Source organism: Saimiri boliviensis, chromosome 12, assembly GCF_048565385.1.
Source record: "Saimiri boliviensis isolate mSaiBol1 chromosome 12, mSaiBol1.pri, whole genome shotgun sequence".
Classification (NCBI taxonomy): Eukaryota; Metazoa; Chordata; class Mammalia; order Primates; family Cebidae; genus Saimiri; species Saimiri boliviensis.
The window spans coordinates 86384333-86410745 of record NC_133460.1 but is presented as its reverse complement, the minus strand read 5'-3'; the positions used below and the strand labels follow the sequence as shown (position 1 = coordinate 86410745).

The window sequence follows — 26413 nt, the reverse complement described above, 5'->3', positions numbered from 1 at the left end:
GTTCCAGACTAGCCTGGTTAACATGGTGAAACCCTGTCCGTCTCTATTAAAAACACAAAAAATTAGCCAGGCATGGTGGCGGGTGCCTGTAGTCTCAGCTACTCGAGAGGTTGGGGCAGGAGAATAGCTTGAGCCCAAGAGGCAGAGGCTGCAGTGAGCCGAGATTGCGCCATTGTGCTCCAGTCTGCGAGACAGTGAAACTCCGTCTCAAAAAAACAAAACAAAACAAAAACAAAAACTAAACCCCATCTCAACAATCCAGGACCGAAAAGAAGAGGGACCATAAAAGTCCCAGAAACTACAAGTTGGGCTCCGGCTAGAGGAAGTAAATATCGGACTGAAGTGTAAGATGGACAGTTCTAAGTCTTAATCATCAGAATGAGACTGAGATGTTCACTTCATGTTTATACCTCACAGGTTGAGACAGACTTTCCAAGCAACATAAATGTAAAGTGCATTAGGATAGGACTACATGAGGGCTCTGAGAACATGCAGCAAGGAGACCCAAACCCATCAGGGAAGGCTTCCCAAGGGATCTCATGCCCCACTGCGCACATCGCCCGCTCCCAATTCCCAAACGAACCAGGTTTTTCATGCCTCCCTACCTTCGGACTCTGCTGTTCGTTCCACTTGCCTGGAGTGCTGTCCTCCCTCCCCTCCTACTCAGTCAGGCTAACTTCACATTCTTTATACTCCAGCTGAAAAGTGAAGCCATGCCCACGGCCTCTCCCCAAAGGAGGAGAAGTATCACCTATTCTGAGCTCCGAAGCTCTCGGGGACACCTTACGGGAACTGTGTGTATGGTGGCTTGTCTCCACCGCCGCACTGTGAGCTCACAGTGTTCCTACAGCCCAGCACGAGGCAAGCTCAATGGATGTCTACTGAATGAAGGAATGAACGAATGATTGCATTTTAAATGGAATTAGGGGAAAATGATTCAAGACAGAGGAGTGAGCTGAGCTCCTTGGAATGGTGTCTTCACCGAAACAAGCTTGGGTCAGGCAGATGCAATCAGCCCACCTATTACAAGAATCTCCATAGAAAATAGGTCAGTTCTTTCCTATCGCTTTAAGAACGCGAAGCCGCGGTTCCGCGCCTGCGCACTGAGAGAGTAAACACCTCTCCTATTCACCTTCCCCCGCCTTTCTCCCTAAAGCCCCAAGCGGCCGCAGCCTCCTCCATGTACTCCCCCTTCTTCAAGTCGGGTAATGGTCCGTCCCAGGAAGCTAGGCTTGTTCCGGAGGTTGGCAAGCAGAAATGGTACGTTCCACTGCCTTCATTACCTTCCGCTTTTCGCGTCTCCTCTGTTCTATTTCCCCCTACCGAAAGAAGCTTAATAGGCTGGCCCCAAAGAAGGCGGGGGACCCGGGCGGAGGGGACCGGTCTGAGCCGGTCTGCAGCGCAAGCGCAGTGCGGATAAACAGGAAGCGGGCGGTGGAGGTGGCGGCAGAGGCGAGCTCGGGGCTTCGAAGGGGAACAGCAGAAGAACTAAGATTGTTAGGAGGGCAGCAGAGGCTGAGAACGAGGACAGGACCCTTGGCCGTCTTCATCCAGGGAACGAGAGGTCACAGCCTCGGTCTCCGCTTAGGCTTTGGACGCCCCAGCTTAAAGCTGAGGCAGCGGCTGACAAAGGGCTCACGCCGGTGCCGCCGCCCTTCTCATCCGGGCATTCGGGTCCCTGCGGAGAGGGAGGGGGAAGGGCAGAGGGGGAGGGGAAGAAGTCAGAGGGGCGCACACTTGGAGCTGAAGCCCTCTACAGGGCTTCGGGCCTGTGGCCCAGCGGACGGAGGCCGAGGAGGACCCGTAGAGGTGGCGGCGGCCGGGGGCAGGAGGATGGTGCAGAAGGAGAGCCAAGCGACGCTGGAGGAGCGGGAGAGCGAACTCAGCTCCAACTCTGCCGCCACTACGGGCGCATCTCTGGAGCCGCCGGCAGCTCCGGCAACCGGAGAAGATAACCCCGCCGGAGCTGGGGGAGCAGCGGTGGCTGGGGTTGCAGGAGGCGCTCGGAGGTTCCTGTGCGGCGTGGTGGAAGGTGAGCGCCCTCCTTCCCGCCCCGCCTCGGCACTAACCCGTTCTGTCTTCGGGAGGGGGTGGTGGTGACCGGGCTTCTGGAGGCTGTAGAAGGCTGGAAAGCCCTTGCATCTGAAATGTGGCCTTGCTAAAGCGAGGGGAGCGAGGAGACGGTGGGCGAGTCTCCCCGCACGCCCTTAAGCGGCGTCGAATTCCCCCCGGCCACTCAAAAGCCTGACCCCACCCGTCTTGGGCTTGGAGCCAAGCCGGCTCCTAAGGAGACAGGTGGTATGGAGCCTGGTGTTCTGTTAGCCTCTGAGTTCTACCACTTTGTACCTTGGGATCTTAGTCCCTAGGGTTGTCTGCGTTCCAGTGAAAAAATGTGTATCGTGCTCCTGTCCCCACCCTTTGGGTAAAATCGACCCACACTGACGTGCTTGTATTTCTGGAGTGAAGGGAAGCACGGTTGGCCTATAGTATTTGAGGTTCTATTTTGCTTAGAGTGTTTTTGTTGCTCTCCCCCTGCAAGATTCATTTGCAGCTTAGAAAATTGTCCGCTTTCCCAGCTACTTTGCTCTCGAGGGATGAAGCTTTGGCTTTAATCGCAGATTTTCAAAGTATCCGACGTGCGTAATTTGAACTTAGTGACCGAGAAGTGGCTTAAGACTTTTTTTCCCATTTACAGTCGAAAAGAATGATGGACTTTTTTGGTAATGAGGGAAAATTACCAGATGCTTGTTGCACAGTTTCTGGGTAAGAATGGAAAGATGGTACACCTTGCAGTTCTGTAGAGGCATAAATCAGTTACATTATTGCTCTTTGCGCAATTGCAGCATATATTTGAATTTTTTGAAGTATTTTGGCCGTCGCGGAGTTTCCTATATGTCTGTTTTACATCTCTGTTATATGTAATGGTGTGAATAGGGGTGAAATAATGATCTTTAAAAAACCGAAAAGGCATGGTAAAAGTATTGTTCTCGTGATTGAGAACATCAGCTTTTCTGTTTTTTTTTTAAACCATATAAATTAGAGTATTCTTTTGAAAAATGGCTGGTGGTTATGGTACAGACCATAACAGGCTGCTTTGGTGCTACAATAAGGCATAAAAGAGTTAAGCGAAGTTAACTGCTTTGCAGCATTTGGAGAACTACAGAATGGAAAATTATTACATAGTTTTATCAAAAATGATTGCATTGCGTGACTTATGTCGATGTATTTATTGGCTTGAGTACAGGAAGATTTTAGAAAAAGAATCTGTTGTTATCAAAGATCTTGGGGTGCGGTTGAGAGAGTGCTGGGAAATTTCGGAGATAGACTGGAATGAGTCAAAGGAAACTTGCCAGTCCATTATACCTTCTGTAATGAAAGGAGAAAACTCATTTGGTTTACATTGTTTTTTTTTTTTTTATTAAAAGGTGATTCTTCCTATTTAAAGAATGGAGTTGTCTGCCATTCTCTGGTCTGTTCTTCCCTTGCCCTTGTATGTTTTCTTGGTTACTGAGCACCCGAGCCGGCAATGATTTTTGTTTCGTTTTTGTTTTTTGGAGATGGGAGTCTTCGCTCTGACGCCCAAGCTGGAGTGCAGTGGCGTGATCTCCACCTCACCGGTTCAAGCAATTCTGCCTCAGCCTCCAGAGTAGCTGGGACTACAGGCACACGCTACCGTGCCTGGCTAATTTTTGTATTTTTATTAGAGATGGATTTTTGCCATGTTGGCCATGCCGGTCTCGAATTCCTGACCTTGTGATCTGCGGACCTCCACCTCCCAAAGTGCTAGCATTACAGGAGTGAGCCACCAAGCCTGCCCGGAAAGTACTACAGTTTTATACAATGTAATGAATTTTAATTTGGTCTGTCATTGTTCTTTTTGTGGTGCAGAGGAGTCATTCTGCCTAGAGGTTGGAGCTAAAATACATTTCAGAAATTTCTGTTCCGGACTAGTCGCTTGTGTAGACTGTGTGGGTTATGTAGAACATGTTGTGTTCAGAATGCTTTTATTAACCGTCTTCATGGTACTCTTGAGAGGCTGTCCTCATCTCTTGCTGATGATTAGACTGAGACGGGTGTAAACTCAAAGTAAGACGATATAAAGTGGGTGGTTTGAGCTGTGATGAGCCCACTAAGGAGTTCCAGGTAAGTTTAATGCTTATTCAACAATTTAGGTCATCAGTCTGCAAACTTGTTTTCTGCAGTGTGCATAATTAGTGTTTTGTCCTCCTGTGGGACACTCTGGGGCAAGTCACATTCTTGAGTTTTCTTTGTTTATTTTCCGTTTAGGACCAGAAGTAACATACTTGAATTTTCATTTGTTCAGACCTTTCCTCTGTAATTAAGATTGCACTCCAGCCTGGGTAACAGAATGAGACTTTGTCCCAAAAAAAATTCCTGGCCAGGCCTGTAATTGCAGCTGCCACCATGCCCAGCTAATTTGTTTGTTTGTTTGTTTATATGAGACAGAGTCTCCTTCTGTAGCCCAAGCTGCAGTGCAGTGGCCTGATCTTGGCTCACTGCAACCTCTGCCTCCCAGGTCCTGGTTCAAGCAATTCTCCTGCCTCAGCCTCCTGAGTAGCTGGGATTACAGGCATGCGCCACCATGCCCAGCTAATTGTATTTTTAGTAGAGACAGGGTTTCACCACCTTGGCCAGGCTGGTCTTGAACTCCTGACCTCGTAATCCATCCACCTCAGCCTCCCAAATTGCTGGGATTACGGGCGTGAGTAACTGTGCCTGGCCTAATTTTTGTATTTTTTGTAGAGACAGGGTTTCACCCTGTTGGCCAGACTGGTCTCATACTGCCAGGAACTTTTTTTATTTTTTAAAGGAGCACAATCATAAAGTCAAGTCAGATTATTTTCTGCCCCTATTTATATGAATTTTTAAAAACTGCTTTACCTATTTATCTCCCCTCATCCTTTTTTTTTCTTTTTTCTTTTTCCTCTGTGTGTGTGTGTGTGTGTGTGTGTGTGTGTGTGTGTGTGTAAGGTGGATTCTTGCTCTCTCACCAAGGCTGGAGTGCAGTGGCATGATCTCAGCTCACTGTAGCCTCCGCCTCCCATGTTCAAGTGATTCTCATTTCTTAGCCTCCACAATAGCTGGGATTACAGGCATGAGCCACCACACCTGGCTAATTTTTGTATTTTAGTAGAGACAGGGTTTCGCCGTATTGGCCAGGCTGATCTGGAACTCCTGACATCAGGTGATCCACCTGCCTCAGCCTTCCAACGTGTTGGGATTACAGGTGTGAACTACCTCAACCGACCCCCCCTTCTTTCCTAAAGCAGTTTTACTCCCCTTCTAGGAAGTAATTGTTACTGTTGGCAGTTTGTATTACATTGCAGCACTTCCCTATGGTAAGATTGAGATAGTCCTTTAAAAAATGGGGTTTAAATATAGGTAGCCTTTATCAACAGTGAAAAGAGATGATCGATGTTTGTTTTAAATATCATGTAAGTAACAAATGCCATGGTAGAAAAATAAGAAAATTTACCCAAGTAAAAATGGAATGAAAGTCACCTTGTAATGTTGCCACCCAAAGATAAAGGAACCTGGCTGGGTGTCGTGGCTCACACCTGTAATCCAAGCACTTTGGAGGCCAAGGCGGGCGGATCACCTGAGGTCGGGAGTTCAAGACCAGCCTGATCAACATGGTGAAACCCCGTCTTTCTTACTAAAAAAAAAAAAAGAACCTTAATTTTTTTTATTAAATATCCTCCAGATTTGGTGTATTTTAGGTTTTTTTTACAAAATAGGATTGTATTGTATGTTTTGTAACTTGCTTTTCTCATGAATACTTACCACATTTTAAAACTGAATGTAATTTCATTCTTACTTTGAATCTAGGATTTTATGGAAGACCTTGGGTTATGGAACAGAGAAAAGAACTCTTTAGAAGGTAAATATTATATGAAGGAGAGAAGAGAACCTTAAATCCTTAACATTTTCTTTGGTTTGAAGAAATAGTAACACTGAATAGTTCAGGTACATTTTGATGGTTTCTCAATTGCAGAAGTTAACTTTACCTTGGTACCTTATTTCTTCACCTAGGCCTTTGGTTTTCAAACTTTTCCTAGGGGAGCTGAAAGAGCTATCATGTTTTTTCTTTTTCTTTTTTTTTTTTTTTTTTTTTTTTGAGATGGAGTTTCGTTCTTGCTACCCAGGCTGGAGTGCAATGGCGGGATCTCGGCTCACCGCAACCTCCGCCTCCTGGGTTCAGGCAATTCTCCTGCCTCAGCCTCCTGAGTAGCTGGGATTACAGGCATGCACCACCATGCCCAGTTAATTCTTTGTATTTTTAGTAGAGATGGGGTTTCACCGTATTGACCAGGATGGTCTCGATCTCCTGACCTCGTGATCCACCTGCCTCAGCCTCCCAAAGTGCTGGAATTACAGGCTTGAGCCACCGCGCCCGGCCGTGTTTTTTCTTAAGACTGTTTTATATGTTGACGTAGGTTGTAAAACTTAATTTTTCAAAATTCCACTGATAAAAATGTTAAAAGCTACTGTTATAGAATATTAGCCTTGTATGAGATGAAGATACTCCAAGAAGAGGGAAAAGATGGAGATTTACAGCCTATAAATGTAATACATATGTAATTTTCTTTCCCTTTAAGGCTCCAGAAATGGGAATTAAATACGTACTTGTATGCCCCAAAAGATGACTACAAACATAGGATGTTTTGGCGAGAGATGTATTCAGTGGAGGAAGCTGGTAATCTTTTTCTTTTTAATCCATAAATTCAGAATCTGTGAAGAAAACAGTTATATCCTAAATGTAGTTATACAAGAATTTCATGATGTATTTTTTTTTCTTGTTGTAGGTAGTTTCCTTTTCCTCTATCTGGTAACTATTCAGTTAGCTAAGACTCAAAAGAGTGCTCTGCACTAGCACGGTTATGACTATACGTGTGATACCATGGATGTGCTAGGCTGACTCCACCTGTTCTGTGGTCATAGATTGTGCTGCTTACTTCTGCCAGTGGACTAAACAGTGAGCCACTGGGCAGAGAAGTGCTGGAGCTGGGCTAGGCCCAGGGCAAGGCAAGTGAGGCCCCTTGGGTACACATTTTAAGGGACTCCCACCCCCCCCCAAAAAAAAGTAATTAAGATAAATATTTTGTGCAGTATTTTTTAAGAAACCAAAATGAATGCAGAAATTCGTGATGGATACAATACTAAAATTTTAGGTAAAGACGGGATCAGTACTGCTGATTCTTTTGCTTCAGGCTCTAGTATGGTTTGGCCTTGTCAGCAATTACTACTGGTCCTTACCCTAGTCCAGGGAAGTGAGAAGCCATTAACAGGCTGTCTTTGCTATGGGTTTGTTTTTTTGTTTGTTTGTTTTTGTTTTTCTTTTGATTTATTTTTTGAGACAGTCTTGCTCTGTCCCCTAGGCTGGAGTGCGGTGGCACGATCTCGGCTCACTGCAACCTCCACCTCCCTGAGTTCAGGTGATTTCTCCTGTCTCATCCTCCCCGATAGCTGAGATTACAGGCTCCTGCCACCATGCCCAGCTAATTTTTGTATTTTTAGTATAAACCGAGTTTTGTCATGTTGGCCAGGCTGATCCTGAACTCCTGACCTCAAGTGATCTGCCTCCGTCGGCCTCCCAAAGTGCTGGAATTACAGGCTGGAGCTACTGTGCCTGGCCTGCTGTGGGTATACTTACATTGAGTTGGTTATATAAAATTGATTAAATATTAGTAGTATATTGTAGAACCACCTAGTAAATGAGACAGGTGCTTTTCTTTGGGGACCTGAGTGAATGGTGAAACATTTTTGTACATTTTTGGTTACAGAGCCCAGCTAAGTCACAGAAGGCTGAAAATTTTCTTGAATTACAAAGAAGCAATTACAACTTATCCCATCTCCATCTAGTGTTGTGTACTACTCTATAAGTGTGCCTTCAACTTAATTATTTTCTGGTGGTGCTGGCAATGAAACTTAATGTGATCAAAAATCAAAATAGAGTAAAAATGACTATCTTGAGATACTACCGCAAATTATTCAAAAATATGTTCATAGTAGTAGTATTTAAGTTGATTTAGGAAAATTGTCAATAATTTTAAGAGCTTAAAATCTATTATTAATGTCTTTCCTATAGATAGAAATGGGTCAAGATTATTAAGGCCATGACTTAACTCTGGTTCTTTTTCTTTTTCTTTTTTTGGAGACAGTGTTTGTCTTTGTTACCCAGGCTGGAGTGCAGTGGCTCAAACACAGCTCACTGCAGTTTTGATTCTCCCAGGCTCAAGTGATCCCTCCCACCTCAGCCCCCCAAGTAAATGGGACTATAGGTGCATGTCACCACACCAAGCTTAATTTTGTATATTTTGTAGAGAGGGGGTTTTCACCATATTGCTTTTGTTGGTCTCAAACTCCTGAACTCAAGCAATCAACTCATCTTGACCTCGGAAAGTGCTGGGATTACAAGCGTGATTCCCATTTATTTATTTATTTATTTATTAAAAATTTTTTTTTTTTAAAGACGGGGTTTCACTGTGTTGGTCAGGCTGGTCTTAAACTCCTGAACTCAGGTGATCCGCCTGCCTTGGCCTCCAAAGTGCTTGGATTACAGGCATGAGCCACCACGCCCATGGCCTTTTTTTTTTTTTTTTTTTTTGAAATGGAGTCTTGCTCTTGTCCAGGCTAGAGCGCAGTGGTATGATCTCAACTCACTGCAACCTCCACCTCCCGGGTTCAAGCAATTCTCCTGCCTCAGCCTCCCTAGTAGCTGGGATTACAGATGTGCATCGCCATGCCTGGCTAATTTTTGTATTGTGAGTAGAGAGACAGGGTTTCACCATGGTGACCAGGCTGGTCTCGAACTTGTGCCCTCAGGTGATCCTCCTGCCTTGGCCTCCAAGGTCCTGGGATTACAGGCATGAGCCATCAGGCTTGACCTACCCTGATTCTTAAGAAAGCATTTCCTGTCTTTTGTATTATAGTTATATATAGATTTATTTAGTTAGGAATTCCAGTTGTTCAGAGACAGCAAAACAAAGAGCAGGACCCAGTATGGTGGCTCATGCCTGCAATCCCAACACTTGAGGCCAGGAGTTCAAGACCAGCCTGACCAACATGGCAAAACCTCATCTCTACCAAAAATACAAAAATTAGCTGGGTATGCCTGTAATCCCAGCTATTTAGGAGGCGTAGGTTGCAGTGACTCAAGATGGTGCCACTGCACTCCAGCCTTGGGCAACAGAGCAAGACTTTCAAAAAAAATAGTTTAAAAGTCAGGCGCGGTGGCTCATGCTTGTAATCCCAGCACTTTGAGAGGCTGAGGCAGGCAGATCCTCTGAGGTCAGGAGTTCGAGACCAGCCTGACCAACATGGAGAAACCCCGTTTCTACTAAAAATACAAAAAATTAGCTGGGCGTGGTGTTGCATGCCTGTAATCCCAGCTACTCAGGAGGCTGAGGCAGGAGAATTGCTTCAACCCGGGAGGCAGAGATTGCAGTGCGCCAAGATCACATCATTGCATTCCATCCTGGGCAACAGAATGAAACTCCATCTCAAAAAAATAAAATCAGCAGCTGCATTTTATGCCTTCCAGATGCTGTAGGAAATAGGAGTGGCTTATGTTTCAGTAAGAGAATTGACAGTTAATTCAGTGTTTTTGAGAAATGGCAATGAAAGGGAGGAGAATATTTTATTGATTTTAGCCTGTTTCCCCAAAAGGATAAAAAGCTATTTGGAAGTGAAAAAGAAGGGCCTCTTATTTTCTGTTGGTTCAGATTTCAAAGGTGTGAAAACTAATGTTCTTTTTTTCTTACTGTGACATTAAATTACTTAAGATTTGTACCATTTGTATGGCCTGCTGTTAAGTTGGGCATCAGAATTTGTAAAATGCAAGGAGCTTTTCCTTTCTTGTAAGTTAGAAGAAATGACCTCTTTAGTTACACTTTCAGTGAAGGTTCTTTTAGTTTTCTTTGCTGCTTTCTATAAACATGGACTCTGTTCTTTAGAGCAACTTATGACTCTCATCTCTGCTGCACGAGAATATGAGATAGAGTTCATCTATGCAATCTCACCTGGATTGGATATCACTTTCTCTAACCCCAAGGAAGTATCCACATTGAAACGTAAATTGGACCAGGTAACTCCTTACTTTTTAATCGTTTTTCCTGACTCTGTACTTGAAACTAGATATTTACTCGGTTGCTTTTATGATGTTAAAATCACATTCATATTTCTTTGTGCATATAAGATTGATTTTTTTTTTTTTTTTGAGATGGTGTCTCGCTCTGTTACCAGGCTGGAGTGTAGTGGTGCAATCTAGCTTCACTGCAACCTCCACCTCCCAGGTTCAAGCGATTCTCCTGCCTCAGCCTCCTGAGTAGCTGGTACTATAGGTGTGCACCTCCACACCCAGCTAATTTTTGTATTTTTAGTAGGGATGGGGTTTCACCATGTTGGCCAGGATGGTCTCGATCTCTTGACCTTGGCCTCCCAAAGTGCTGGGATTACAGGCATGAGCCACCACGACTAGCCATGAATTTTTTTACTTCTAATGCTTTTTTTTTTTTTTTTTTTTTTTTTTGAGACGGAGTTTCGCTCTTGTTACCCAGGCTGGAGTGCAATGGCACGATCTCGGCTCACTGCAACCTCCGCCCCCTGGGTTCAGGCAATTCTCCTGCCTCAGCATCCTGAGTAGCTGGGATTACAGGCACGCGCCACCATGCCCAGCTAATTTTTTGTATTAGTAGAGGCAGGGTTTCACCATGTTGACCAGGATGGTCTCAATCTCTTGACCTCGTGATCCACCCGCCTCGGCCTCCCAAAGTGCTGGGATTACAGGCGTGAGCCACTGCGCCCGGCCTAACGCTTTTTTTGTGTGTGTGTGTGAGACAGAGTCTCGCCCAGTTAACCCAGTGGCTTGATCTTGGCTCACTGCAACCTCTGCCTCCCAGGTTCAAGTGATTCTTGTGCCTAAGCCTCCTGAGTAGCTATTACAGGCACACCACCATGACTGGCTAGTTTTTATACTTTGAGTAGAGACCTGGTTTTGCCATGTTGGCCAGGCTGGTCTCACACTCCTGACCTTATGTGATCTGCCTCCCTTGGCCTCCCAAAGTGCTGGGATTGCAGGCATGGACCACCACGCCTGGCCTTGAATGCTTCTGATAGAGGAATATTTTCCAAATTAAGTAAAAAGAGCTTTACTGGAGATGTTAGTTTTTCTCACATTTCAGTTTGCATAATAACTGGCTTAAAAGAATGCTGACAACTAGACTTCATATTCCAAGTTGATAGGATGGGGACCAGGAATCTAGGTGATTGATGGTCAAGAATCACATTTTGAGAAATTACATATCTAGGCTGCTTGTTTTGAATTTACAACAGAGATTATAGAAACAGGGTTTTACCTATTAGATATCAGTTTCTTTAGATATATGGACAAAGATGTTTGGAGATGGCTAGTTTCCCAAGGCGAGAAGAAAAACAGATTAGGTGAGCCTAATTGAGTATAAAGTCTGCTTGATGGAAAAGCTGTACACTTCCTTTGGTCAAATGTAGGGGATTTCCATTTTCCTGTTTTTTAAATTTGCTGGGTTTTCTATATACACATCATATTTCTTTAGGCAAATATTTATGTGGGTGGCATTAAAATGTCTGGTAAAAAATTTAAGGCAGTTGAAATTTTCATGAATGAAGTTATTTTCCTATTTTACAAGATTCTACTATTCTTTCTAATTCATATCTGGTTAGGTTTATCTGCAAAGGGATCAGTATGCCTTTTGGAACTATGACACAACCTGGCTTTTTCCTGTCTTCAGGTTACTTATTCATGTTTCTCTATTTTTCTGACTTTGTCAGGTCTTCTACAATCAGCAGCCCATGGGGTTAGGAGGCCAGGCCACTTTGCAGAAGCTTTGTTGAATCATATTGTAATATAAGTTGAGTATCTCTAATTCAGAAATCTGAAATGCTCCAAAATATGAAACTTCCTGAGCTTCATAAAATTCAAAGGAAATGCTCATTGGAGCATTTCACATTTTTGGATTTTCAGATTAGGGATGCTGAATATAATATAGATATTTCAAAATCCAAAAAACAAAATCCAAGACATTGCTGGTCCCAAGCATTTCAGATAAGAAATACTCAGCCAGTAGTGTATTCAAACTCAAATGAGAAATGGGTCCCAAAACTCTGTTTAACTTAGAATTTTTTAAATTGAAAATGCGAAAACAGTAGATCTGGCTTCTAACATTCTACTATGGAAAATACTGGATTTTAAGTATACCTATTAAATCTATATTTTAATGTTTGGAATTCTTCATTTTTTTTACTCTTGATTCTTTTTTTTCTTTTAGGTTTCTCAGTTTGGGTGCAGGTCATTTGCTTTGCTTTTTGATGATATTGACCATAATATGTGTGCAGCAGACAAAGAGGTATTCAGTTCTTTTGCTCATGCCCAGGTCTCCATCACAAATGAAATCTATCAGTACCTAGGAGAGCCAGAAACTTTCCTCTTCTGTCCCACAGGTATTGTATATAATGGCTTTATATTTAAATAGTCTTTTTGGAATATATAACTTATAAAGCTTGATCATGGGCCCCATTCTTTCTCTACTTTCCTCCTTTCTTGGTGTATAAAAGTAGGAATCCTTTTTTTAGAAGACATTTTTCAAGATCCTAAATTGGAGAAATTTTAGGAACTAATAAATGACAACTAACTGGACAAAAGATTTTTATGTATTTTTTAGTACTGGAAGTAATATGAACATACATTGTCAGTATTAAAAGAGGGATAGTCCATCCTGGACAACATGGTGAAACCCCATCTCTACTAAAAATATGAAAATTAGCTGAGCATGGTGGTGCACACCTGTAGTCCCAGCTACTCTGGAGGCTGAGGCAGGAGAATCCCTTTAACTTGGGAGGTGGAGATTGCAGTGAGCCAAGATGGTGCCACTGCACTCCAGCCTGGCAACAGAGCGAGACTCTGTCTCCAAAAGGGATAGTATGGAAATGAAACTGAAGAAAAACCAAGTTACATTGATTTTACCTTAGTCACTTCCCATTTCCTCCTACTTGTCCCCTTTTGCTCCCCATGCATAGCTATCCCTTTTTGCACTCCTCCCACTTCCATCTGGACTCTTAATTCAAGTAGTCAGCATAGAAGGCTTAACAGGTTTTCCCCTTTTCCTTTCTTTTTGCCCCTCTGGTTTCTTTCATCAAAAATACTTTAATCTCTTGTAGTTGTGTCTCAAAATTCAACTTACAAGAAGTTTTCTCCAGACTTGGTTTAGGAAGAAATTTTAGACTAAATTATTTAACTTTCTTTGTGTGTATTGTGAGCCAAGAACTTTTAGTTGAGTATTGCATGAGTACCCAAAGATTTTAAGATTATACAGAGAATTAGCTACAAATTATGCATTTGAGTACTAATAGCCATTGCTATATTCCTTTTTAAAAAAATTTTTTTGGCCGGGCGCGGTGGCTCACGCCTGTAATCCCAGCACTTTGGGAGGTCGAGGCAGGTGGATCACAAGGTCAAGAGATCAAGACATCCTGGTCAACGTGGTGAAACCCCGTCTCTACTAAAAATACAAAAAAAAAAATTAGCTGGGCATGGTGGTGCGTGCCTGTAATCCCCAGCTACTCAGGAGGCTGAGGCAGGAGAATTGCCTGAACCCAGGAGGCGGAGGTGGCGGTGAGCCGAGATCATGCCATTGCACTCCAGCCTGGGTAACAACAGTGAAACTCCGTCTCGGGGGGGGGGGGGGGCGGAATTTAAATTTATAATCAAGTTGACAGATGATTTAACAAATTTTAATTTTACTTTTAAATTTTTATTTAGAGACTGGATTATAAGACTGGCTAATTTTTGTATTTTTGGTGAAGATGAGGTTTCACCATATTGCCAAGGCTAGTCTCGCCAGGGCTTAAGGGATCTCGCTTCGGCCTCCTAAAGTGTTGGAGTTACAGGTGTGAGCCAGCTGCCATTGGCGTATTCTTGTATTAGTTCTATTAGGATCTATTAGTTCATTCTATTTGGCCTTTGATTGTAACTGAGAAAAGTAGACAATTGAGAATTCTGTAGAAAATGCTGCAATTCTTATTTCTTTAGTGAACCTGTTTTTCTGGTAACTGTAGTGTCATTACAGTAGTAATCTAGTAACTGTAGATCAGAACTGATTTGTACTGCTGTTGGAGGAAAAATACCAGATTTTATGTATTTCTTAAATGAACTGCCCTCTTGAATTTTGTTCCTTGTAGGAGGCCTTTTATCAATTGGATGAAAAAAATTTAGAATGGGCAGACATTTTTTCCCCTGCAATCAAAAACCCATGAGCCTTGGGAGGCTGAGGTGGGTGGATTGCTTGAGTTCAGGAGTTTGAGACAGTCTGGACAACACGGTGAAACCTCTGTCTACTAAAAAATACAAAAGAAATTAGCTGGACATGGTAGCGTATGCCTGTAGTCCCAGCTAGTTGGGAGGCTGAGGCAGGAGAATTGGTTGAATCCAGGAGATGGAAGTTGCAGTTATCTGAGATTGCACCACTGTACTCCAGCCTGGGCAACAGAGGGAGACTCCATCTGATAAACAGAAACCCATGAGCATTTTATTTCTGACTTCTTTGCTTATTTTTTCACCCTATATTTAGAATATTGTGGCACTTTCTGTTATCCAAATGTGTCTCAGTCTCCATATTTAAGAACTGTGGGTGAAAAGCTTCTACCTGGGATTGAAGTGCTTTGGACAGGTAAGTCTTTTAAGATTTATACAGTCACATATACACCATGGAATACTATGCAGCCATAAAAAAACGATGAGTTTGTGTCCTTTGTAGGGACATGGATGAACCTGGAAACCATCATTCTCAGCGAACTGACACAAGAACAGAAAATCAAAACACTGCATGTTCTCACTCATAGGCATAGGCGGGTGTTGAACAATAGCACATGGACACAGGGAGGGGAGCATCACACACTGGAGTCTGTTGCGGGGAACTAGGGAAGGGATGGTGAGGGGTGGGGAGTTGGGGAGGGATAACGTAGGGAGAAATGCCAGATACAGGTGATGGGGAAGAAGGCAGCAAACCACACCGCCATGTGTGTACCTGTGCAACAGTCTCATATGTTCTTCATGTGTACCCCAAAACCTAAAATGCAATTAAAAACAAAAAATTAAAAGATTTATACAGTCAAACCTGAACCTACAGAAACTGCTTGTTCTTGTTAATTGAATACTTTTTTGGCGGGGGTGGGTGGGGGGTGGAGTTTTGCTCTTGTCTCCCAGGCTGGAGTGCAGTGGCGTGATTTCAACTCACTGCGACCTCTACCTCCGAGGTTCAAGTGATTCTCCTGCCTCAGCCTCCCAGGTAACTGAGGTTACAGGTGCCTGCTACCTTGCCTGGGTAGTTTATCTGTTTTTAGTAGTAGAGATGGGGTTTCACCAAGTTGGCCAGACTTGTCTTGAATCCTGACCTCAGGTGATCCGCCACCTCGTCCTCCCAAAGTGCTGGGGTTACAGGCGTGAGCCACTGTGCCCAGACACTTTTTATTTTATTTTTTTTAACTGTGTCTCAACCACATAACTTTTTTTTTTTTTTTTTTTTCCCTGAGGCAGACCTTAACTCCTGTTGCCCAGGCTAGCGTGCAATGGCACAATCTTGGGTCACTGCAACCTTTGTCTCTCAGGTCAAGCAGTTCTCTTGCCTCAGCTTCCTGAGTGGCTGGGATTACAGGCATGCGCCACTACGCCCAGCTAATTTTATATTTTTAGTAGAGACGGTTTCTCTGTGTTGGTCAGGCTGGTCTCAAACTCCTGATCTCAGGTGATCCATCCACCTCGGCCTTCCAAAGTACTGGGATTACAGGTGTGAGCCACGGTGCCCTGCCAGAATCATGATTGATTTAACAAACGGTTGTCATTATTTCTAGGTCCCAAAGTTGTTTCTAAAGAAATTCCAGTAGAGTCCATTGAAGAGGTTTCTAAGATTATTAAAAGAGCTCCAGTAATCTGGGATAACATTCATGCTAATGATTATGATCAGAAGAGACTGTTTCTGGGCCCATACAAAGGAAGATCCACAGAACTTATCCCACGGTTAAAAGGAGTCCTGACTAATCCAAATTGTGAATTTGAAGCCAACTATGTTGCTATCCACACCCTTGCCACTTGGTACAAATCAAACATGAATGGAGTGAGAAAAGATGTAGTGATGAGTAAGTAGCCTATACTTGATCCTTCACCTTGGGAGGAGAGCTGGAGTTAACTGAAGCCAGTGAAAACTAATGCATCCTTTGTCATCACAACTTAAGCAGATTTATTTAAAACAAAATTTTTTGTTATTACTAAGAAGGAAACAGAACTAAGTGGTTTTTTTTGGAGTATATTGTTTCATTCTGTTGATGAATATGTATATCATAGAATAAATGTTGAGTGTCTTTGGATAAGTCGCTTAAACCCTTGGCCTCTTTTTTTTTTTTTTTTTTTAAAGGAGACAGAGTCTTGCTCTGTCTTCCAGGCTGGAGTGCAGTGGGACAATCTCAGCTCACTGCAACCTCTCCTCCCCGGGTTCAAGTGAGTCTCCTGCCTCAGCCTTCCAAGTAGCTTGGAAGCGGCGTGGTGGCTCACTTGTAATCCCAGGAACAGCACTGCAGCCTGGACAACAGAGCAAGAGCCTATCTCAAATAAAAAATAAATAAAATGTCATTCAGTTTTTGAAGTCTGAGTACCAGAGGAGATAGTCTTTAAGTGTTTCCGTTATCGCTAGAATGATTCTGTATTTTCAGGCAATTTTATTGAAAAGAATATTTTAGATGATGGGATAATCTTAATCAGAGTCACTTAGATCATTTAGATTCAGCTTACATTTATCATTTATGGTACTTTTGTTTTTTTGAGACAAAGTCTTGCTCTGTTGCCCAGACTGGACTGTGGTGGCATAGTCTTAGCTCACTGCAGCCTCCGCCTCCTGGGTTCAAGCAATTCTCCAGCCTTAGCCTCCCAAGTAGCTGGGATTACAGGCACGCGCCACCATGCCCAGCTATTTTTTATTTTGTTTTGTTTTTAGTAGAGACAGGGTATCACCATGTTGGCCAGACTGGACTTGAACTTCTGACCTCAGGTGATCCACCCTCGTTGGCCTCCCAAAGTGCTTGGGATTACAGGCTTGAGCCATCCCAGCTGGCCCAATGAAACATAGTCTTATTTTAGTTAGACATTGGCTTACTAATTTTTAATTTATGAAAAATCTCAAATAGAGTTCTAACTAAGATGCTTGCTAATTGTTGATTTATTTACATTTAAATAATCTTATGTGGCAGATGCATGTTCATGGGGCACTGAGGTGGCAAAGAATAAAGTAGTTCCTACTTTTGAGAAACATTATAGTGTTGGATAAGGCCTGTAGGCAGTTGTACTATGTGTGATAAGTACTGTAACAGTTATTACAAAGAAAGTGCTGTGTGAACATAGAGAGTGATTATTTTTGCCAAGAGGTTTCACAGATTTTTAAGCTGGATCAAAGTATGAGGAGAGTTTGCTGAGCTTAAAGGCTTGTGGGCTGGAGGTGAAAAAACACTGAACATTGAAAAAAATTGTATTTTAGGCCGGGTGCGGTGGCTCACGCCTATAATCCCAGCACTTTGGGAGGCCGAGGCGGGTGGATCACGAGGTCACGAGATCAAGACCATCCTGGTCAACATGGTGAAACCCCGTCTCTACTAAAAATACAAAAACTAGCTGGGCATGGTGGCACGTGCCTGTAATCTCAGCTACTCAGGAGGCTGAGGCAGGAGAATTGCCTGAACCCAGGAGGCGGAGGTTGCAGTGAGCCGAGATCGTGCCATTGCACTCCAGCCTGGGTAACAAGAGTGAAACTCCGTCTCAAAGAAAAAAAAAAAAAAAAAATTGTTTTTTTTTTTTTTTTTTTTGAGATGAAGTTTTGCTCTGTTCAGGTTAGAGTACAGAGGCGCATTCTTGGCTCATTGCATCCCCCAGGTTCAAGTGATTCTCCTGCCTCAGCTTCCTGAGTAGCTGGGATTACAGGCGCACGCCACCACACCCAGCTTATTTTTGTATTTTTAGTAGAGACGGGGTTTCACTGTGTTGGTCTAACTGGTCTCCAACTCTTGACCTTGTGATCTCCCTGCCTTGGCCTCCCCAAATGCTAGGATTACAGGTGTGAGCCACTGCACCTGGCCTGAACATTGAACTTTTGAAGTTACCTGAATTTGGGCCCATTTTCAGCTACCAAAGTGTCATGATGGTGGTATGTAGTAATATTAATAGTTGTGGTCTGTTTCTCAGTTCTATATCCCTCCTTTCAATTGTTTATTGAATTAATGTCTCCCTTTTGGCTCAGTCATTGTCATCCTCCTGTCCCCAATAAAAAACAAAAATTAGGAATATAATTTCAGTGCTGTCAGTGCACATGGCACTTAACCTCCTACATCTTTTAAGGCAGAGCATCGAACACATTAAAGGGGTAGGAGACACTATCCAAACCTGGGACATATGCAGGAAATAATAAGGAAAGCTGAGAGTAGAGAGTTTTTAAGTACAGAGCGAAAGAATTCAGACTTTTTTCTCTACCATTATCCTGGCTCAGAGCTTCGTTGCCTTATGTGCACTAATTTGTGGGTCTCTGTCGATGATCTCTTTTTCCCTCAGTGCCTTTATTAGTAATGAAGTTACAAGCTCCTGAAGGCTATGCAATGTTTTCTTTATACGAAAGGCATGGTACTTTTGACCTTGACTTCCCAATAATCATTACTCAGTGGACGTTTAATATTGACTCTTCCACTGATACTAAAATCTATTTTTCTTATTTTAATTGGGATTCTCCATTTAGCATTGCATTTAGATTACTATCCTAGATGAAATGGTTTGTTGAAGGGTCTTATTTGCATTTTTATGTTTAAGATTTGTTCTCATTCTAGTTCTTTGCTTCTGTGGTTATAACTGTGACAGTTGTATTTATTCTTGTTTCTCAGAAGGCTTTTATAATCAAAACTATTTTATTTTTTTATTTTTTGCAGCTGACAGTGAAGATAGCACTGTATCCATCCAGATAAAATTAGAAAATGAAGGCAGTGATGAAGATATTGAAACTGATGTACTCTATAGTCCACAGATGGCTCTAAAGCTAGCTTTAACAGAATGGTTGCAAGAGTTTGGTGTGCCTCATCAGTACAGCAGTGAGTTTGACCATTGTTTATTAAGGGGGTTAGCTGTAGGCCCAGCTACTTGGGAGGCTGAGGCAGGAGAATTGCTTGAACCCAGGAGGTGGAGGTTGCAGTGAGCCGAGATTGCGCCACTGCACTCCAGCCTGGGTGACAGAGCGAGACTCCATCTCAAAAAGAACACTGCCATGTGCCTTATCTTAGGTCCATGAAGCAAAGTGAAATTAAATGAAATTGGGGGATCTAGAAAATAAGGTTTTTTAAATCTTTTGGTCCTAAATAGCTTTTATCTTGATTGAATGCTGATTTCTTTTAAAAACATATTTTTTGGCTGGGCGAGGTGGCTCACGCTTGTAATCCCAGCACTTTGGGAGGCTGAGACCAGCAGATCACAAGGTCAGGAGTTCAAGACCAGCCTGACCAAGATGGTGAAACCCTGTCTCTCTTAAAAATACAAAAAAATTAGCTGGGCATGGTGGTGCATGCCTGTAGTCCCAGCTATTTGGGAGGCTGAGGCAGAAGAATCACCTGAACCCAGGAGGTGAAGGTTGCAGTGAGTTGAGATTGCGCCACTGCACTCCAGCCTGGGCAACAGAGTGAGACTCTCATCTTTTTTGAAGTAATTTAAGTGTTTTTGATTACAGATTTTTAAAAGAGAATGTAATAATAGATGTTGGCATGTTTATTACCTCCCAGTCCCCTTCCATTCCTGCATCCCTAGTGATGTAGAGAAATCTCATTTTTCTTAGAGCTCAAATTAATTTGGATCTAAAATCAAGGTTTATGATAAAACATATCTTTCTGAATCTAATGTGTTCTGTCTCTAATTCTGATTATCTCTGTGACCATTTATTTTATTTATACGTTCCTTTTTGTAGGTAGGCAGGTTGCACACAGCGGAGCTAAAGCAAGTGTAGTTGATGGGACTCCTTTAGTTGCAACACCCTCTTTAAATGCCACAACTGTGGTAACAACAGTTTACCAGGAGCCCATTATGAGCCAGGGAGCAGCCCTGAGTGGTGAGCCCACAACTTTGACCAAGGAAGAAGAAAAGAAACAGCCTGATGAAGAACCCATGGACATGGTGGTGGAAAAACAGGAAGAAACGGATCACAAGAATGACAATCAAATACTGAGTGAAATTGTCGAAGCAAAAATGGCAGAGGAATTGAAACCAATGGACACTGATAAAGAGAGCATAGCTGAATCAAAATCCCCAGAGATGTCCATGCAGGAAGATTGTATCAGCGACATTGCCCCTATGCAAACTGATGAACAGACAAACAAGGAGCAGTTTGTGCCAGGTCCAAATGAAAAGCCTTTGTACACTGCGGAACCAGTGACCCTGGAGGATTTGCAGTTACTTGCTGATCTATTCTACCTTCCTTATGAGCATGGACCCAAAGGAGCACAGATGTTACGGGAGTTTCAATGGCTTCGAGCAAATAGTAGTGTTGTTAGTGTCAATTGCAAAGGAAAAGACTCTGAAAAAGTGAGTACGTTTAATTTACCTAGCTGCTGAAGCCTGGGTGGTTCCCCGTACTGGTAATGTGGAGAAATCTTTTTTTTTTTTTTTGAGACGGAGTTTCGCTCTTCTTACCCAGGCTGGAGTGCAATGGCGTGATCTCGGCTCACCGCAACCTCCGCCTCCTGGGCTCAGGCAATTCTCCTGCCTCAGCGTACTGAGTAGCTGGGATTACAGGCACGTGCCACCATGCCCAGCTAATTTTTTGTATTTTTAGTAGAGACGGGGTTTCACCATGTTGACCAGGATGGTCTCGATCTCTCAACCTCGTGATCCACCCACCTCGGCCTCCCAAAGTGCTGGGATTACAAGCTTGAGCCACCGTGCCCGGCCGAAAGTTCTTAAATGAGTATACTGTAACTGACAGAAAATTGACCATGTTTTAGAATATGTTACTTATTTAGTAGAGATGAGGTTTCTCCATGTTGGTTAGGTTGGTCTCGAACTCCCAACCTCAGTGATCCGCCTGCCTTGGTGTTGCGGTGGCTCACGCCTGTAACCTCAGCACTTTAGGAGGCCATGGCAGGCGGATCACCTGAGGTCCGTGGTTCAAGACTAGCCTGGCCAACATGGCGAAACCCCATCTCTACTAAAAATACAAAAAATAGCTGGGCGTGGTAGCAGGCATCTGTAATCCCAGCTACTCTGGAGGCTGAGGCAGGAGAATCGCTTGAACCCAGGAGGCGGAGTTTGCAGTGAGCTGAGATTGCACCATTGCACTGCATCCTGAGCAAGAGAGAGACTTTGTCTCCAAAAATGACAAATAAAAAATAGAATTAAGTAAGTAAAATAAAAAAAAAAAACCAAAAACATTTTTTGTTGTTGTTGGTTTTTTTGAGACAGTTTCCCTCCTGTCACCCAGTCTGGAGTGCAGTGGTGCAATCTCAGGTCACTGTGAGCTCCATCTCCTGGGTTCAAGCTCCTCAGTAGCTGGGATTACAGGTGCCTGCTACTGTGCCTGGCAAATTTTTGTATTTTTAGTAGAGATGGAGTTTCACCATCTTGGTTAGGCTGGTCTTGAACTCTTGAGCTCAGGCAATCCACCTGCCTTAGCCTCCCAAAGTGCTAGGATACAGGTGTGAGCCACCACGCCTGGCCAAGAATATGTTCTTTAAAGTGGATGTAGACGCTGCTAAATCTGGTACCTTCAGTTTGATAGTTTGGCCTTCTAGTTAAGAATGAGGAAAAGTCAATGTTGATTATTTTAGGAATATTTGTCAGTTTGGGGAGACACAAGGTGATACTTTAATGGTTAGGATAAACTGCCAGTACTTGATAACTTAAACAGCTTAATGAATAAGTATCTCAGATTATTTTGTTAAATTTGCAACTTTTTGAGTCTTTTTATTGATCTTCATAGATTGAAGAGTGGCGGTCACGAGCGGCCAAGTTTGAAGAGATGTGTGGACTCGTGATGGGAATGTTCACTCGGCTCTCCAATTGTGCCAACAGGACAATCCTTTATGACATGTACTCCTATGTTTGGGATATCAAGAGTATAATGTCTATGGTGAAGTCTTTTGTACAGTGGTTAGGTAGGTGCACCAGGAATAATCTCTTCTCCTCAAATATATTGTCCCTTAAAAAAAAAATTATCCCACAGGGAGAAAAATGTTTAGGGAATTGGCACTTTTACAAGTCTTTTACATTCTTTGCCTAGGTTTCTTTCAAAGGTAGGGATTATTGAAGACTTGAGATGCAAGTCTTAGTAAATACGTCAAGCACATTAATTTTTCTCCCTTGGGCTAATTCAGCCTAAGTATCTTAAAAATATGTTAGAAAGTACTGACTTTAACTTGCTCTGACTGAATGCTTTCTGGATGGAGCCCTGTATACCACTTTTACCTGATTTGGAGATGAGACACTATGAAATATGACTCTAAGCTTACTGCTGCTTGTTGTGTCTTGATAACGTTAATGCTGTGTTTAACAGAACAATTGCTGAAATGACCTAAGGGGCCTGGCAAGAGGAAGCCATCCTCCCAGCCCTGTGCGCATGCGAGCTTTAGTGGAAGGCTATTCTGGTGCTATTCAGTATTACTTCACATGGCTTTTTCTTTATCCTTCTACCAAGTATTGGTTTTACCAGGGGTAGAAATTGTAGTCCCCTAAAAATCTCTGCTTCATTAAATGGACTTTTATATATTCTCCTTTGAACACTAATTTTTTTTTTCTTTTTTTTTTTTTTAATTGTCAAACTTGGTAAAAAGCACCAGCATGGTCAAGTTTCTGTAGGGACCCCGTTTCATTTTCAGGTTTTCAATCCAGCTATAAGGAATATGTAATGGACTTAACATACAGCACACAGCAGGCAGCAAGGCTGACTGACATGTCATAGTTTTCATGGTAGTCACAAATACTATGTTGGGTTTCATGGTCTTGGTTGTGAAATAGATATCTGAAACACCGTGAGCTTAGAGTAAAAAGAAGTAGTAGTGAGATTTTCTACTTTCTGCCTGTATACCTTTGGGCTCTTGAATATTAAAAAATAACAAATTTCCCTGTGATACAACTAATTAGTTATATAAAAGTAGAGTCTTCTGATTGTTAATTGTAAAATAAAGAATTTCTTATGGATTGCTGTATATAACAAGTAGAAGAGAGTATTCTGACTTCTTGTTAAAAGGCTCTGTAGCTCTTGTACATGGGTGACATCTACCCTTCGGCTCAGGAGACCTCAGTATTGGTGGTTGAATGCAAGCATTTGCCTTCCAGGCTTCTGCTCAAGTTCTTAATAATTAATTCTTAAAGGGATTTAAACTTAAATTTCTAAGGCCCTTAGGAATTTTGAACCTGAAATCTGGATGATTGAGCTTGAGACTGTATTACAGAAAACATGATATTCAACCTTTAAGAATTATTAAAAGTTAAATTCTTGATTATACACAGTATTGTTTCTTTCTCTTCTCAGGGTTTATCTCTGCACTAAGCATTTTTGGTGGAAGCTTTCCAAAATTATACAGATAGCTCTTTTACAATCCCAGCCTCTTACAGCAGGCTTGTCCAACCTACATCCAAAACATATTTGTAAACTTTGTTAAAACAGTGTGAGGGGTGTGTGTGTGTGTGTGTGTTTTCTTTTTAAGCTCATCAGCTATCGTTAGTGTATCTTATGTTATGGCCCAAGACAGTTCTTCCAGTGTGGCCCAGGGAAGCTAAAACATTGGACATCCCATCTTAGAACATTTTAGAAGTTTTAAATAATTAACTTGGCATCCACATAGCTTTACAAAAGCTCACGACAGTGGTTCTATGGTAATTTCAGGGGTTTACTGATTAGAACCCTTCCTTTTCCTTGTCTCTCCAGTCCAGCTGGCATTCAGTCCTTTAAACAATGTGGCTATGCAGTACTTTTGATTACTAATGACTTCTATTATCTTCTTCCCCATTGTGTACAGATGGGAGAATCCTCAGCACAAGTGTCTACTACTATTGGATGGACAGCGGCAGATGTTCACAGCGCGTCATGATTAATTAGTTTAAATTGAAAGGTTCTATCTGTGAGGTAGCTCAGGTAGATTTAAGGGCAGTAGACATAAACTGAAGTCACGTTTGCGCAGCGACTGAGGCATTAACCATGTTTTCATTTACACAGCTCTTCGTACATGCAGCTTTTTATTGTAATAGTTGGAAGTGCTAGTTATGTTGTAGTCTCAAAGTGGGGGGTAGGGGAAATTGGCTGATCTTAAAGTTTGAGAGGTATAGTTTTTTTCCTGCAGTGTAAATTACACTGAGTTATGGAATGGGACAGGTTCTCTTATAAATTTGGACCCTGTTTCATGTTTTACAAATACTACATTTTATGTTTTTTAAAAGTTACCCCTACCCTTAAAACATGACAAACCAGATACAATCTCTTAATGGGCCTGAATTGTTAACAAAAAATTGGTTTGCTTTGGGACTGTCTGACTAGCACACTATATCTTGTACTGATGAGACTGTTAACTTGAACAGGAGGTAGAATGCTGTCTTCCAATGGAAAAGAACTATATTGCGCTGCTTTATCTTGTCAGAAGACTAGGCAAGTGATTTTGATTTGGCCTCCAAACATTTGCCTTTAATTCTCTCTTACTGTTAGCTAGCTTTATTGCCTAGTAAGTTGGCTAAATGGTGACCTAGATGCTGACTTCTGTATTCCATGTGTATGGTCAGTGCATTGCAAAGATTATTATGGCTGGTCAGAGGAACCAGATACTGTCATACTTTTAAGAAAAGTATGTTTAGCTCTGGACAAAGTAACATCAGTTGACTCTCCTTAGTTCTCAGAATCTTTCAGACTGGTATTATTATTAGCCAAGTCTGATGTTGGATTTTGTCCAAAAAAATTTTTCTCACTGTTTCATTTTGTCAACTTAATTTCTTTTATTCTGCTGACCTTAGTTTTCTGACAAGATTAATCCTCCTCCCCGCCCTTTTTCCCTTTCCTGTACCCTTCCTCAAAATGTAAAATGTGACTTCAGACAGGTTTAATTCCTTCATGGGCTGTAATAATAAAGTGTCTAATTATCTGTCATTCATTTTATAGTTACTGTAATTTTATGACAGAGCAAGCACCCGGCTTAATTTGTGTAACTATATCTAGGGAATATATAAAGTTGACCCAGACAAACTTGGGATTTACTTTCCTTCCGATAATTACAGAGTAGAACTATAATGCTGATTATTCATTAGTTGGAGGAAGGAACATTAGTATTGAAATGCCATTACTATTTTTTAAAATAATAATTATTATCACAGCCTTGCCCTGAAACCCTGATTATTGTTAGAGAGCTATTTCCACGAAGTGTTTGTCAGTTTGTTGGACATTTGAGACCCCAGGAAATCCCCTTTCTCGTAACGTTCTCCGCTTGGATCTGATCTCAACAGGGTGTCGTAGTCATTCTTCAGCACAATTCTTAATTGGAGACCAAGAACCCTGGGCCTTTAGAGGTGGTCTAGCAGGAGAGTTCCAGGTATCAATATGAATTCACAACTGAATTGACATTTTCTTTGTTTTATGAGAAACCTTATGTTGCGCATCAGATGGCTGGAAGGATTGGTCTGCCGAAGGCTTTCTAGTCCCAAATTCAATTTAGTTACATAGCTGGATTTTTAAATCAAATTTTCCTCCTCTTTCACAGTAATTTCTGAAGGAGATGCTGCCAATCCCCCCCGCGCCTGCGAAGCGCAGCGGCTCTAGGTATACACTTCACATTGTTTCTTTGCAGGTCGCACAGCATTTTAATCTGCGCCCGCAATGCACAATGCGCGCATGCTTGTCTGCCAGTGGAAACTCCATGAGCAAAAGATGGTAATTATGCAAATGGTGAAAGAGCTTTTGGATATTTATCCAATGATTTTATAAACAATAATGTGCTCGAAAGAATGTCCATTAAAATTTGAACAAAATACGAAGTTTTTTCTGCTGTTTGAAGTTGTTCATGGACTTTCTGGGTGCTCTACTTTTCTCCCCCCAACAGGTGCTCTGCTGCGCACAGCAAACTGAAGCGCATTGCTTTGGGGATAAAGCTTCTCCTGGACAGATAACCCTCTTCAGACCAAACCTCTCCTCCTGACATTCTGTTCTGCCATCTTATAGTAGAGAGATGGTCTATCTAAGATAGGTTTTTAAAAAAGTAGATTTGTCATAATTGGAATAGGTTTGTTTTTGTTTTTGTTTTTGTTTTTACTGTAAATTTAAATCTCCATTAATATGCTACTAAAGCTGTAACTCAGAGTGAGTAATTTCTATTCAGA

The 26413-nt window shown here is 42.3% G+C and overlaps 1 protein-coding gene across 1 annotated transcript in view; it reads left to right on the top strand.

Annotated features, from left to right (window-relative positions):
- Nucleotides 1-1394: 1394 nt before the first annotated feature.
- Nucleotides 1395-26413, top strand: part of OGA (O-GlcNAcase) — a 35586-nt gene continuing 10567 nt past the window's right edge. Inside the window, exons 1-11 of the mRNA XM_003922263.4 lie at nucleotides 1395-2032; nucleotides 5851-5902; nucleotides 6621-6718; nucleotides 9978-10108; nucleotides 12327-12498; nucleotides 14625-14723; nucleotides 15904-16188; nucleotides 19009-19167; nucleotides 20031-20644; nucleotides 22038-22212; nucleotides 25544-25629. Coding sequence (XP_003922312.2) covers nucleotides 1834-2032; nucleotides 5851-5902; nucleotides 6621-6718; nucleotides 9978-10108; nucleotides 12327-12498; nucleotides 14625-14723; nucleotides 15904-16188; nucleotides 19009-19167; nucleotides 20031-20644; nucleotides 22038-22212; nucleotides 25544-25629 — 2070 coding nt within the window. The 5' untranslated portion in view covers nucleotides 1395-1833. The remainder of the gene's footprint in view (nucleotides 2033-5850; nucleotides 5903-6620; nucleotides 6719-9977; nucleotides 10109-12326; nucleotides 12499-14624; nucleotides 14724-15903; nucleotides 16189-19008; nucleotides 19168-20030; nucleotides 20645-22037; nucleotides 22213-25543; nucleotides 25630-26413) is intronic.